Source organism: Dendrobates tinctorius, unplaced genomic scaffold (genome assembly GCF_039654945.1).
Source record: "Dendrobates tinctorius isolate UK_male_01 unplaced genomic scaffold, ASM3965494v1 ptg000011l, whole genome shotgun sequence".
Lineage (NCBI taxonomy): Eukaryota > Metazoa > Chordata > Amphibia > Anura > Dendrobatidae > Dendrobates > Dendrobates tinctorius.
In genome coordinates, this window is record NW_027361679.1 from 122,339,221 (window position 1) to 122,353,771 (window position 14,551).

The window sequence follows — 14,551 nt, forward strand, 5'->3', positions numbered from 1 at the left end:
TGGAGATAGGATAATACTAGCTGTCGAAGGAGGTGCTTGACGCTGCATGCGATTGTCACGCACGCAGGTGGTGCACGTGGTTCGTGGACTCACTGCGCCATGGGGCAGGGCTTACCTAAGAGGTGAGTAGCTAAGCGGCTACCTGGTGTTCATTCGAGCTCCTGATGGTAGAGTCAGGCTTAAGCTGTAGGTAGCCACCAGGTATCACTCCTAGGCAGTCCCCACGGTACAGTAGCTGCTGAACCCAAGAGTCGCACACACAGACTCAGTCTCCGTTCAGACTACTACGCAGGTTCTGAATTCTCAGGCGGAGTGATACTCACACAGAGTCACAGACAGGACTGGATTCAGAGACTGGTTTTAACAGTCCAGACATAGGGAGTACACGTTCAGGCACTGGCCACACATGGACCAGGAGAGCGGATTCAAGCATTGGCCACACACAGACCAAGGGAGCAGGTTCAGGCAATGGTCTCAAACGGACCAGGGATTTGGTTTCAGGCACTGGCCACACAAAGGAGCCTTGGCAGTCAGTATGTCGGCGTCCCTGCATGGAGGGAGAAGAGGGACCATGCAGGGGTGCCGGCTTTAATGTTAAAGCGATAGTGTGATCAACTGCTTGATGCCATAATACTGAATAGCGTTAAAGTGGGAACCCCTGGATCTAGATATGGATGTAGTAGCTGTCAAGGTCAGAAAGGTTGGGGACCACTGATATATAGTAACAGCATCTGCTAGCCACTGCATCTCGAGTCCCAGCAGGTCCTTTTCTGGACCATTTTGTGTAACTGGTAGATATCTGAAATAGAGAAAAGTGTGATGTAATCATACACCATTTATGAGGATGAAAAATTGATGTCACTAGTCTTTGGGCATAAAATAAAACCTTAACTAAACGCAGCAGTGTCTACTATAGTATTGTGAACTCGTGACAACACAATAAAGTTCTTGCCTTTGTTCTTACCTGTTTCTTTTGTCCTTCTCAGCCATACATGCCTTTCCAGTCCATCTACTCTGTAGCGTTGGAGCAGGATCAGGACCATGCACACGGCGTTCTGCACACAGCACTGACACTGCAGCAGCAAACTTTTCTGCAGGTATATCATTCGATTATATTGTCACCTTTAAAACAATGACATTTATTAATGATAAATACCAATTTAAATTATATATGATTATTAATCCTGAAAATATTCCACTCTCTACAAAGCCAGTGAACATGCGGCGTTTGGAACATGAGAAACGTAGAAAAGAGCTGAAAGAGCAGTGGCAGAGAGCCCAGCGCAAACTGGTATGGACAACATATATAATCTGTCTTTTGCTGTTTACTCTTTATGTCAAATACTTCACAACTTCTCACTGTTTTCTTAACTCTTCTCAGTCAGAGGCAGAAACCAACCTGCGGAAGGCCAAGCAGATATACATGCAGCGCAGTGAAGAGCATGAGAAAGCCCAGTGCAACGCAGCACGTGCGGAAGAGGAGCAAAGTCATGGCGGGACCAAATCCGTTGACAAGAAAAGGAGGGCGGAGGAAGAAGCAAAGAACAGGGTAATTATGTCAGGAAAGGAACAGAAGCAGTCCCATGAAATGATGTATAGCCAGAGTGGGCAATTAGGGGAGCATATGAGAGACCCCGACTGATGTGGAGGGCCAAACAGGCCAAATTCACCCAAACCTAGTCCTGCTTATTATTGTTTTATATAATTTGTATTATTATTGAGCAGAAATTAGTACGTTGAGCAGCAGTTACTGTTAATACATGCTACAATAGGGATTATACCCATAGAGCGGGTGGGAGGTTGTACACCTTATCTCCACCGCAGGGTGTGGTCTCCTCCAGAGGCAATCAGGTTTCAGTAGGGCTGGAGAGAGGAACTCCATCGGTTTATGTCCTGAGGAGGAAAACCTGAACCTGTGGATGCGAAGTTCTAAGGAGCCGGCAGATCTCTGCAGATGCAGAGCCTGTATGCCATTTTGTTTTGCTGGAAGGGCTGTGTTTATTTTCACTTCAGTTGGTTTATGCTTCCTGTACAATAAAACCACAGGAGATTTAACGAGACAGTGTTCCTGTTTCTGTACTGCTGAGAGAGCTGATCCAACACACATTAGAAAAATATTAAAAATTCGGAGTCCTCAGTAGTTTCAATGGCTAAGTGAAAATATGGTAACAAATAGCAAGCTTTCAAGACTTCTCAAGTCTCTTCATTCTATATAGAAACAGGCAAAGTTCCACATGGGCCCGTGGGCTGTACTTTGCCCAGGTCTAATGTGCAGCATGATGTAAAGGTTATGCGTTTTTCAACATGGGAGGGATGCTATTTTCACTGCATATATTTAAATGTATCAAGACCTTTCACCCTCAGATATACACTCCATTTTATTTCTTACAGGCTGAAGAGGCAATGGCAACTTATCGGACATGCATTGCAGACGCCAAAACACAAAAACAGGAACTGGAAGATGTGAAAGTAAACGTTCTTCGGCAACTGCAAGAGATCATCAAACAGACGGACCAGATGCTGCGCTCGGTAGATAAATAGTGCTCAAATGTTCAGATATTCTTTTTTTTTTTTAAACTAGTATTCTGAAATCGATCTAAGGCCTCATCCAGACATTTGTGTTGCATATTCGCATTGTATTCGTTTTATTCATGGATACAACACGTACCCATTATATTCTATGCTGCTGTTCACATGTCCATGTCACGTGTGTCTATGCAAAACACACAGACGTCCGTTTTTTTTCTCGGCAGCACGGATGACATGGGCCAATACAAGCCTGTGAAAAACGCGTTCAGCACACGGCTGGCATCAGTGTACAATCTGTGCTGTCCGTGATTAGCATCACAAAGTATGGGAGAAGCTTTGTCATTCATGTCTTTATCCATACCGGAAACACACTGATGGTAAAAACGGGCAAACCGGTAGAAAACAGACACACTGATGGGGTGAAAATGTGAGCATGTTGCGGGATGCAGTGACAGACGGGAGACAGATCAAGGGTTAATGTATTTACTTGAACAGGGATATAATTCACGCAGGGAGTTAAGCAGTTTTGCAGGGTTATTACAGTAATGGGGAAAACAATAAGGAAATAAGGTTAATGAAGCAACACTGGTGATCAGGTGGAAATGAGTTCTTAAAGGATAACTTATCCGGTCAGTCGACTTCCAGGTGCTGGATTCAATGATGCGGAGCGGTGACGCCGACAGCAGTCAGCGAAAGCTTGTTCCAGTGGAGTCCTGAGGTAAGCAAGGATCCGGTGGAGTCTTGATGGCGACAGTTTGTCTCTGATACCCTATGCAGGATTCTTAATCCAGGGATTGTGGTCGCGGGTAAAGTATGGACTGCAACACAGTTCAGGCCCACTGTGGCTCGGCAGATATGGACCGGGGAGTCAGGGCACAGTTCACAGTCACGTACCCGGTCTCTCGGAAGCGGTATGAGCGCGGCACAAGCAGACCCACAGTGTTCGGCACCCTGGTTTGGGAGAGCCAGCGGAGGCACTCCCAGTCTCTGTCCACAGTCTTTGCGGGTGGCCGAGGGGCTTCTCAGGCGCAGGCCTGCGCTGCTCTGGTGCTGCAGGGACAGGGTGTTCACTTCTCCCTGTCCCTGCCGTGCGCTGTCTGTTCCCGCCAAGTCTGATCGCTTTTGCACATGCTCCGCTCTCCCTAAGTTAACCACACCCCCCACTACTGAGTGCAAAGGTCGGTCCGGTTGCTTAAGCTTTCCCCTGGACAACAGAGAAGACAACCTCGACAGTTCCGGACCTGTCGCAATAAAGGTACCCCCAGCCTGGTCCTTCTGCTTACAAAAGGACACACTGATGGTAAAAATTGTCAAACTGGTAGAAAACACTGGCACACTGATGGGGTAAACAGACGCTGATGTCACAGTGATGCACAATACTGACAACACCAGTACCATTTTGCACGTTTGTGTTTAAACACGGATGTGTACGTGACACCTTAGACAAAAGTACTTGCAATATTAGAAGAGTGTTGTCTGTACTCTCTACTGTACTATCATTATTATCAGGCTGAGTTCAAAAGAGCGTATTAAAAATCATCCAAGTTTCAACCAGAAAAAAATGGGTGATTTTCATCTCAATTGTCATCTATGTGCTTTCCATATGGGATCTGTTCTTATACATCAGCAGTTCTTAAAATTTACAAGACCAAATACAGTTTCCTATGTTAAAGATTTGCAATCTATCCATGAAAACTGGAAGTTATCATTTGATTTGTAAGGGATTCTTTTTTCTTGCACACCCATAGATTTGAATTGGGCAGCAAGGTGGCTCAGTGGTTAGCTCTGTTGCTTACAGTGCTGGGGTTAGGGCCCCGGCGTTAGGGGGCTGGCAGATTAGGCACCACATGGCCGCTATGGGGCACCGCTGGCACCCCCACCCAGCATTCAACTTATCTGCATCTTCAATGCTGATACAGTTGAAAGCAATGACGGAGGAGAGCGCCATACCGTGCGTCACACTGTCAGCAGTGGAGCTGATGAGACGTGCTGTAGAAGCCAGAGCAGCGGGGGAACAGGGAGAGGTAAGCATTGTATTTTTTCATTTTTTTGTAATACTGTGTGGGGGCTGAATTGTACTGTGTGTTTGTAGGGGGCTGCATTATACTGTGAAGGGACTGCATTATACTGTGTATGTGGGGGGGCTGCATTATGGTCTATATGACAGCTGCATTATACTCTATTGAGAAAAACAGTAGTGCACATGGCCGCAAAATACTTCCGGGACATAAGAAATATCTGCGTATGCCCCTGCGTATACCCCTCAGTTGGGCAAAGCATACTGCCCACCTGCGAGGTCACATTTCAATGCGCACGCACGATCTTCACATTGAAGAATGCTTACAGCAAGCTGAGGAGGGGTGGAGTGGCGGAACAGAGGCAATGCCCATCGGACTGGACCAAACAGATTAAGCCAAACAGATTAAGGCCGCTTTCACACGTCCTGATATTTCTGGTACCAGAAAAAACGGTACCGGAGATATCCGTGTTCGTGTGTCAATTTGTCACATTCGTGTGGCATCTGTGTGCTATCCGTGTGTCCATGTGTACCATCCGTGTGCTGTCAGTGTGTTCGTGTATTGAAACAATTTGTTTCAATGTTAACCCTATGACTTTTAAAACGCACATGGATGGCACACGGACGGCACATGGACGCCATCCGTGTGCGGTACGTGTTTATGGGTCACCCTCACACCCAGGGCAGTGGGGTACTTGATACCGGGCCGGTGTCAGGAGGAATGTGTGTCACAGCAGCGGTGACCCGGTCCGTGGCCCTGGGCGCCCAATATCAATGGCGGTGATGTTAATGGTGTAATCGTTTATTTGGATAGTTCGTGACACCACCCGTGGTGTTTGGCAAGTGAGATGTTGAGCCAACGCTGCATGCAGATCCGCTGGGACTGATGGTGTGGTGCAGCAAAGATGGTGTAGCTCCCCACAGGTGGAGCTGTAGTCCCAGGGCAGTGTAGGTGCAATGGATGAGGAGAGGCGCAGAATGGTATAGAGGCTGGTACCCAGGTGTAGCGGTGCTGGAATAACTGGAGGACACCAGAGTATGCGGTTCCAAAGCTTTACTCACTGTTTGCAGTTCACACAAATGCCTGCCTCCACACTGTGTTCTTCAGGTCAGGGCCCCAGCCAACCTCCAAGCAGGATAGGATTCTCCCCTCCACACTCCGCCAATATGTACCTTACTGAACGACTCCTCCAATGCGCCTTTAGGTGCGAAGCACTCCAGTACTTAGTTACCCTGGAATGCCTCTCTCTAGGTGTTCCTAGTCTCTACTTGTATGACAGACAGCTGTAGCCTGCTTCGGGGACTCCTCTCTGCGTCCCAGCTCACTATCCAGTTGCTGTTGTGTCCCAAATCTATGATGGGAGTAAGGCATTAGTGGCTCACTACTCCTCCGGTGTCTGTTGCCGGACGTAAAGATCCAATCAACCTCGGGGAAAAGGCCCCTGCCTTTGCGCTCTGGACTGGAAGGGTTCTCTCTCTTTCTCAACCTGCTTCCCACCATCCTTCTATTCTCCTTCCTTCCGATCTGTTGTATCTCTCTTATGGAATCTGTATTCTCCAGTCTACGTCTCCTTCCTTCTGTTCCTTTCCCATGCCAGCTGGCTCAGGTCACTGAGGCAGCTGCAGCACTCCTTCCTCCATCCCTCTTCCAGGGATCCTCACTCCTGTCTGAGTGACTTCCTTTCTCTCTCACCCTCTGTCAGACTGACTTGAAATCCTACACCTTCCCTCTCTTTTATATCTAACTCCATCTGCCTCCCCAGCACCTCCCGTGCTACGAAGCCAGGGACCACAAAAGGCATCCCATGACCTTTCCAGCATAAAGCATGGATGGGTCCCTGCTGAACTATCCTGTGTGTGGGTTGCAGGTGTTGGAATGTGAAAGGGAGTTTCCACCCTACCTGAATGGTGGGGTACCACACCTTAGGAGAAGGTGCAGTACCTCTGTGGCAACTGAAGCCTCAGGGGCGCCACATACCCCCGTTAAACACAGCACGTCCTCGGGCTGCAAGACAACAAAAGGTACAATACAGGAACACACAAAAATTTTAAGTGCTGTTTAACAATACTTATCTAATCTTCCTAATGTAGGAGGCACATTTCTTAAACGTTACAAACAGGCTAACTTCCTATCTTGGTATCAAAAATTTTCTTTAAGTGCAATTCCTAGTTCAAAGTGCAATTATTCTTTCTCTCTCTTTCTACTGGACGCAAGACACTGACCATCTGTACTTGGCCTGTCACCTGTGACATTCAATTCTTCATTCTTTATTCAATTCTCACATTCTATCTCAAAACTTTTCTAATTTTCTGTATCAAACATGCTATAAAAGACATTTACTTTTCATAAGACACCACATTATCCAATACATCATCATAAAACATTCAAAGATTCTTGCAAAGTGCTGAACACTGCTCCCAGCCTGAATTTCTTGCAGTGTCCCTTGAGGTAGACATCATTCTTCGAAAAGTGTCCATTCAAAAACATCATCTTCGCAAAGTGTCTTTGGGTAACCATTATCTTCACAAAAGGGTCCTATATGTAAAACCAAGAAAGGGCACCTAAAGAGGTGCAACTATTTACAATAAAAGTTTTTGGATCACTCCAAGTTCATGATCGCTAGTTCAAATTGTGAAAACGCTGCCATTGCAAAAACTAGGCAACAAAAGTGCTACCAGAAAAAACAAAACATGATAGCAAAAAAAAACAGAAAAAGGCACAACTGGGGCAAACAAACCCTCCTGGGTAACGAGATTTAATTTTTTTTTTAGCGGCTACCAGATTCAAGGTAGTCATTGGCAATCCGTAAGTACTCCTCTTCCCACGGTGTTAAGCCAGGGATCTTCTTAGGCTGCCAGGTTTGAGTCAACTTTGGCGTAGCTGAAATCCTGGTAGCAAGTACCTGGGGATCTTCGGTGTGGACCGTAGGTGGAGGAGCATTGACTGGTTTCGATGGCAGGCACCTCTCAATGGACTCTGTAGGGATGCATCGTACATTCAGGGCGTACCATCCCCTGAGCCCCTCATGGAGGATAAAGGTGACATGCTCCCCAGGCTGCAGGTTTCTATCAGGGTGTCCTTTGTGCAAGTGAGATTCGACGTCCCTCCGGTTAAAGAATAAGTCACTCATCCTCTTGGGGTCTGCAATGAATCCGAACCCCCATTCCTGATTAACATTGAGGACCTGCCCCCATCCTGCGGCGTCCTGGGAACCATAATGTACAGCACGGGTCCTCTCTTTTCTCTTCAGATCCGGGCCCAGTACAGCCAGTCTCCGCTGCTCCCTCTCCCGGTGCTCAACTGCCAGCTGCTTGATGAGAGTTCGGCAATGGGCCTCATTTTCTCCCTCCTCCCTGGACCTGCTTTTGCCTGCTGGGGCCTGCGGTACCACCGTTGGGGGTTCCGGTGTCTCCCCACGGGGATTGGCTTCCCGGCCCCAGACCAGATCCAGGACGACCTGGCCAGCCGCTGCAACTGCGGTACACCCCAGGGCCTTCCCAGGTGGAGGAACATCCGACATACCTGGGGCCTCCTGGCGGTGCGGCCTCTGCTCCGGTGCAGGTGGTGATGGAGCGGAGGGTGGCTCCGGATCCGCAGGGGTCTCTGCGGGGACCTGCGCAGCCGCGTCAGGTCCGGGCGGGAGCTCCGCTTCCACTCCCGGGTCCTCCGGTAACTCCTTCGGGCAAGCGGTACTCAGCCGCACAGTCAGGGTAGAGGTGTAGATCAGCGCTGCCCGGGGACAGTATGGTGTGGTAGCGGCAGGTACCGATGGAGGGGGTACTGCTGGTGTAGGCCCCGCCGGGGCGCCCTGCCGTCTCAGCTTCTCCAAGGCTTCCTTCCTCAGCTGCAGACTGGCTGTCAATTCAGCTATTTCAGCTTCTAGTTGCTGGCGGTTCATTCCGGAGTTCGGGTTGGAGCCGTCAGCCATGGCGCCAGGGAGATTCGTTTCCCCGCGCTCCTCAGGCCTCCTTCCCTCAGTCTCCAAAATGGCATTCTCGCGTTCCTCTTCTTGCTCCGCCCTTCTGCTCGCCAATGGCTTCCTCTGCCCCTCCTTCCGGGGGCGGCGTCTTCTTCCAGCGCCTCCATACCAAGCCAGTATACGAACCCCTCGGGGGTGGGCCATGCATCTGTCACATAGTAATTCAGGCAGGGAAGGCCCAATACTCTTCGCGGTCTTTTCTTAGGACCTCCCATCTCTTCACGCCCTTCTTCTCCGTGCCAGCGGCCATTTTTAAGATTCATGTCACAGTCTATTAAATTTGGTCTTTTGCACATTTTCAAAAGTTGTAAATCCAAGGCACACAGAAACCGATGGTATCGGGTCTCGTCATCCTGTTCGTGACGCCAACATTGGGTCGCCCTCACACCCAGGGCAGTGGGGTACTCGATACCGGGACGGTGTCAGGGGGAATGTGTGTCACAGCAGCGGTGACCCGGTCCGTGGCCCTGGGCGCCCAATATCAATGGCGGTGATGTTAATGGTGTAATCGTTTATTTGGATAGTTCGTGATGCCACCCGTGGTGTTTGGCAAGTGAGATGTTGAGCCAACGCTGCATGCAGATCCACTGGGACTGATGGTGTGGTGCAGCAAAGATGGTGTAGCTCCCCACAGGTGGAGCTGTAGTCCCAGGGCAGTGTAGGTGCAATGGATGAGGAAAGGCGCAGAATGGTATAGAGGCTGGTACCCAGGTGTAGCAGTGCTGGAATAACTGGAGGACACCGGAGTATGCGGTTCCAAAGCTTTACTCACTGTTTGCAGTTCACACAAATGCCTGCCTCCACACTGTGTTCTTCAGGTCAGGGCCCCAGCCAACCTCCAGGCAGGATAGGATTCTCCCCTCCACACTCCGCCAATATGTACCTTACTGAACGACTCCTCCAATGAGCCTTTAGGTGCAAAGCACTCCAGTACTTAGTTACCCTGGAATGCCTCTCTCTAGGTGTTCCTAGTCTCTACTTTTATGACAGACAGCTGTAGCCTGCTTCGGGGACTCCTCTCTGCGTCCCGGCTCACTATCCAGTTGCTGTTGTGTCCCAAGTCTATGAGTAAGGCGTTAGTGGCTCACTACTCCTCCGGTGTCTGTTGCCGGACATAAAGATCCAATCAACCTCGGGGACCGGGCCCCGGCATTTGCGCTCTGGACTGGAAGGGTTCTCTCTCTTTCTCATCCTGCTTCCCACCGTCCTTCTACTCTTCTTCGTTCCGATCTGTTCTATCTCTCTTATGGAATCTGTAGTCTCCAGTCTATGTCTCTTTCCTTCTGTTCCTTTCCCGTGCCAGCTGGCTCAGGTCACTGAGGCAGCTGCAGCACTCCTTCCTCCATCCCTCTTCCAGGGATCCTCACTCCTGTCTGAGTGACTTCCTTTCTCTCTCACCCTCTGTCAGACTGACTTGAAATCCTACACCTTCCCTCTCTTTTATATCTAACTCCACCCGCCTCCCCAGCACCTCCCGTGTTACAAAGCCAGGGACCACAAAAGGCATCCCATGACCTTTCCAGCATAAAGCATGGATGGGTCACTGCTGAACTGTCCTGTGTGTGGGATGCAGGTGTTGGAATGTGAAAGGGAGTTCCCACCCTACCTGGATGGTGGGGTACCACACCTTAGGAGAAAGTGCAGTACCTCTGTGGCGACTGAAGCCTCAGGGACGCCACATTTACACGGACCCATTGACTTGTATGAGTCCGTGTGATCTGTGCTGTTGCTCAAAAACGGTCAGTGAAAACACGCTGAAATGTACATAGACCCATTCATTTGAAAGGGTTTAGGTGTGTCAGTGTCTCCGGTACGTGAGAAAACTGTCACCACACGTACCGGAGACACTGACGTGTGAAACCAGCCTAACATACAGCACGGGACAAATAAAAAAGGTTTTTATGGACGATACATGGGGAGTCAGGGGGTTTCAGAACTAGTTGTGGAATGCATAGCTGACACTGAATTAAATGATATTTTTACCTGGTAGGCCAAAAAAGGTGGTGACAGGCTCCCTTTAAGGGGGAAGTTCACACTGGCAGATGTGTTTCAGACCCAATGGTCTTTTGTCTGTCAGTGTGAACTCCCCCTATAGGGTTAGTGGCTACTATGCTGTTATAATGGATTTTTAAAAATTTTCAATAAACATTCATCCAATGGGATTTCTGGAGCTGGATCCTTTTTTCTTCAGTCGATTGCTATTCCTGCTGCACTGCTGATCTGTCCATGCCTCGGATCATTGACCTCAGATGGGTAAGCTGACTTTTTCCATTTTTCTTGCTAGATTATGGGGGTGCATTATACTAGGTGGAGATCTATAGGGTGTATTATACTAAATCTGCAAAATGCTGCCTGTTCATTGAGTGATTGGATTGTTTATGTCGGAACAAAAATCATTGTTCTCAGCAGCACATCGCTTGGTGACAACAGCAGATATGCTGCTGATAACATGATACTGTGTGGGGACAGATTGATCTACTAATGATATTTTTGTACCTGTCATTCTTCCTCAGCCGGTGTAAAGAGGCTAAGAAATAAGTGTTGAATGACTTTAATATTATTGACCACGCTCATTTAAGGGCCTCAACTCAGGGCATGTAAATACAACCAAAATATTTCTGTGTGATGGTGCAATATGTAAGCATTTGGGGACCCACTTTAAGTTTTTTCCCAGGATCCCACTTTGTCTGGGTTCCTACCAAGGATAACATCTTCAAGGAGTTTGTATCTTCTCAGCATGTTTGCATGGATTTCCTCCCACATTCCATGTGGATAGGGAACTTATATTGTGAACCCCAATGGGGACAGTGATGATGTGTGTAAAGCGTTGTGGAATTAATGGCGCTATACTAGTGAGGAAAATAAATAATAAATACATAGGTGTGTCTCATCCAAAATATGGTAGGATGAGAAAATACAGTATGGTCATGTGTACTTGATCTAATTATGGACATTAATCTGATTGATTTTTCCCATTTCTCTCCAGGCGACCATCTCCTATTATCAGAGCATGCACATGGAAACAGCACCATTGCCAGTTGGGTTCCAAACTTTATGTGAGAGCAGTAAATTATATGACCTGGGACAACAGTACGCGTCATATGTTAGACAACTTGGAGCTGGAGCAGAGTCTGAAATGTCCTATGATTTCCAGCCATACACACCACAGATGTCAGTTTATCAAATTGTATCTTCTCTGATTGTACATTATTACGTTTTACATAATGATATCAATACCTGTTGAATATTGTTTTGCTATCTGTAGGTCACCATGCATTCGAAACAGGAAGTCAAGTTTGAGTTCAAAGGAATTTCTGTCTGGAGAAACTAAAGATACTCAAGGAGAGGACCGATCTGTGGAGAGGAGAGGTGAGATGGCAGATAAGCATTCTTTACAAGCGTTTAAGCCACATGAGGGCTGAGCAGAGGTTTCCATGGCTATGGGAGAGATGACTGTAGGCTAAATGACCATTCAGCCAACTGATACCTGCATTTTATACCAACACTGGATTTACTAGTGGGGTTTAAGAGGCACATTGATAAAGTTCAGTGACAGAAATTGTCATATAAATGCAGTTTATTCTAGAAGATTCTACTTGTAGGTGAAAAATACCACCGTAAAGAAGAGAAAAAATTCCTGACAAAATGAAACAGCCTTCTGATCAGGAGATGAATTGAAATACAGTACATTTCTGTATCTCACATGGGTATGGTGCATAAAAATGGAGGACTCATGATTAGGCTATTCATTTTTCCATGAGCAATCTGCTCAATGAAGATGGTATAAAATACAATAACTGTTTGCCAGTTGCTTTGCCATTCCGGCAAGGAAAAATTAAATGGTTGTCATAAAAATCTAATCTAACTTTATACCACATTTTCGCCAGCTTGAAGGACACTAAAAAAGTGGAAAAAGAAAAAAAATTGTCAAATGATAAATACTGCCCAACATGAGCCCACCATAAGGGAAAGAGGGAAAGGGGATGTGTCTAATGTGTAACACAATGCACCAAAGTTTTGGCTCAAATTTATAGCAAAAGGTAAGATTGGTGATGTAAGCACAAAATAAATATTGCTGTGCAGAGATAAAGTTGTTTTAGTGGCTGGATGATGCGTGCTGTTTGTATTGATCCCACAGGAAAGAGAAATGAATATTCTCTTCTGATGCCGCGGGCAGGGACTAATCCACTCTATGCGACTGCAGACTGTTGAATCATGACACAAACCCCCAGTATTAATGGTGCTAGTGGGTCGTAGTGTAGGGAGATGAACCGGGCCCATGGTACTTCTCTCTTATCAGGGCCAGAACTATTGGAGCTGACACCATTGTTGCCAGGGGGAGCACTTTCTGACCTGAACAGATCTTTGAACCTCCCCCTCTTATGTGCACGCTTGATAAAGCATGCATTCTCAATGGTAGGGAGGAATAAAGACGTGTTTGGCGGCGTCTTATATTCCTTGACAATAAGTGTCCAACGTGCCTGATCCTTCCATCCTCTGACATCTGCTGTCTGGAGAGAGTGGGTATATTTAGGTACATATGCAGAAAAAAAGAGAGGACAGCAGCTCCAAAAATCATACAATGATCTAATGCCACTAGGCAAAAATATATATAACTGAACATGAGGTTCTTAGTTTAACATTCTGATCAGACTGTATGAAGCCTACTGCCACGTCACGGCAAACCTCGTAGTGGGTCCTACCACCTAATGGAGCGGAGCCGTGCTTCGACCACCACCACAGCAGGCGGCCCGTGTCTACAGATCCCGCAGCTACACCGGTACAAAGCCACAGCAACAATGGCCGCCAAACAGCACCAACACAAATGAAAGGAGTCCCCATCGCCCCCACGGAGTGGAGCCGTGCGCCGACCACCACAGCAATGCAGCAGCAGGGCAGAGGGCCTGGTGGGTCACAGCATGCATGCTGCAAGACCAGTGGCGGATTATAATGAGGTCAATCGGGGCGGTAGCCCAGGGCCCAGTGGTGTGGGGGGGCCCAGGAGCCCAGGGAAAATTGCCCCATTATAATCCGCCACCATAGCGCCACGCCCCCCCATGTACTCACCCTTTCCTCCCCCTCTTAGACCCACCGGCCACCGCAGCATCAGCCCCTCACTGATAAATCCCTGCTCTGTGCGCATAGAACCTGTGATGAGGTCACAGGAGGGGAGGAGTCAGGGGTTACATGATCAGGGGTTTCAGTCGGAGGCCCCTGATCATGTGACCCCTGACTCCTCCCCTCCTGTCACCTCATCACAGCTCCTGTGCACACAGCCATCAATGTATTGTATGCGGGACTCTGCTGTACTCGCTGTAATGGTGCTGGAAGAGGGAAGTATGTGTGGGGTCAGGAGGGGTTTACAGGGTGGATGTAGCTGCGTGTGTGTGTGAGGTGTACGGAGCAGAGCTGCGAATGTGCGAGGTGTATGGAGCGGAGCCGTGTGTGTACGAGGTGTACAGAGCGGAGCTGCGAATGTGCAAAGTGTACGGAGTGGATCCACGAATGTGCGAGGTGTACAGAGCGGAGCCGCGAATGTGCGAGGTGTACGGAGTGGAGCCGTGTGTGTACGAGGTGTGTGGAGCGGAGCCGTGTGTACGAGGTGTACGGAGCGGAGCCGCGCGCGGTGTATGGAGCGGAGCCGTGCACATGAGAGGTGTACAGAGCGGAGCCGCACGCTCGAGGTTTACGAGTTGTATGGAGCGGAGCTCTGTGTGTACAGAGCTGAGCTGTACATGTGCGAGGTGTACGGAGCGGAGCTGCATGTGTGTACGAGGTATAGAGTGGAGCCGCGTGTGTGTACGAGGTGTACGGAACGGAGCCCTGTGTGTACAGAGCTGAGCTGCACGTGTGCGAGGTGTACGGAGTGGGGCTGCACGTGTGCGAGGTGTACGGAGTGGAGCCGCGTGTGTGTGTACGAGGTGTAAGGAGTGGAGCCGCGTGTGTACGAGGTGTACGGAGCGGAGCCGCATGTGTGTATGGAGAGAAGCCGCGTGTGTGTACGAGGTGTATGGAGCGAAGCCGC

The 14,551-nt window shown here is 48.6% G+C and overlaps 1 protein-coding gene across 1 annotated transcript in view; it reads left to right on the plus strand.

Moving 5' to 3' along the window:
• ARHGAP45 (Rho GTPase activating protein 45) overlaps window positions 1-14,551 on the plus strand; it is a 170,918-nt gene that overhangs the window by 125,885 nt on the left and 30,482 nt on the right. Inside the window, exons 9-14 of the mRNA XM_073547080.1 lie at window positions 987-1,097; window positions 1,211-1,291; window positions 1,382-1,549; window positions 2,392-2,529; window positions 11,513-11,697; window positions 11,792-11,895. Of these exons, the coding sequence (XP_073403181.1) occupies window positions 987-1,097; window positions 1,211-1,291; window positions 1,382-1,549; window positions 2,392-2,529; window positions 11,513-11,697; window positions 11,792-11,895 (787 nt within the window). The remainder of the gene's footprint in view (window positions 1-986; window positions 1,098-1,210; window positions 1,292-1,381; window positions 1,550-2,391; window positions 2,530-11,512; window positions 11,698-11,791; window positions 11,896-14,551) is intronic.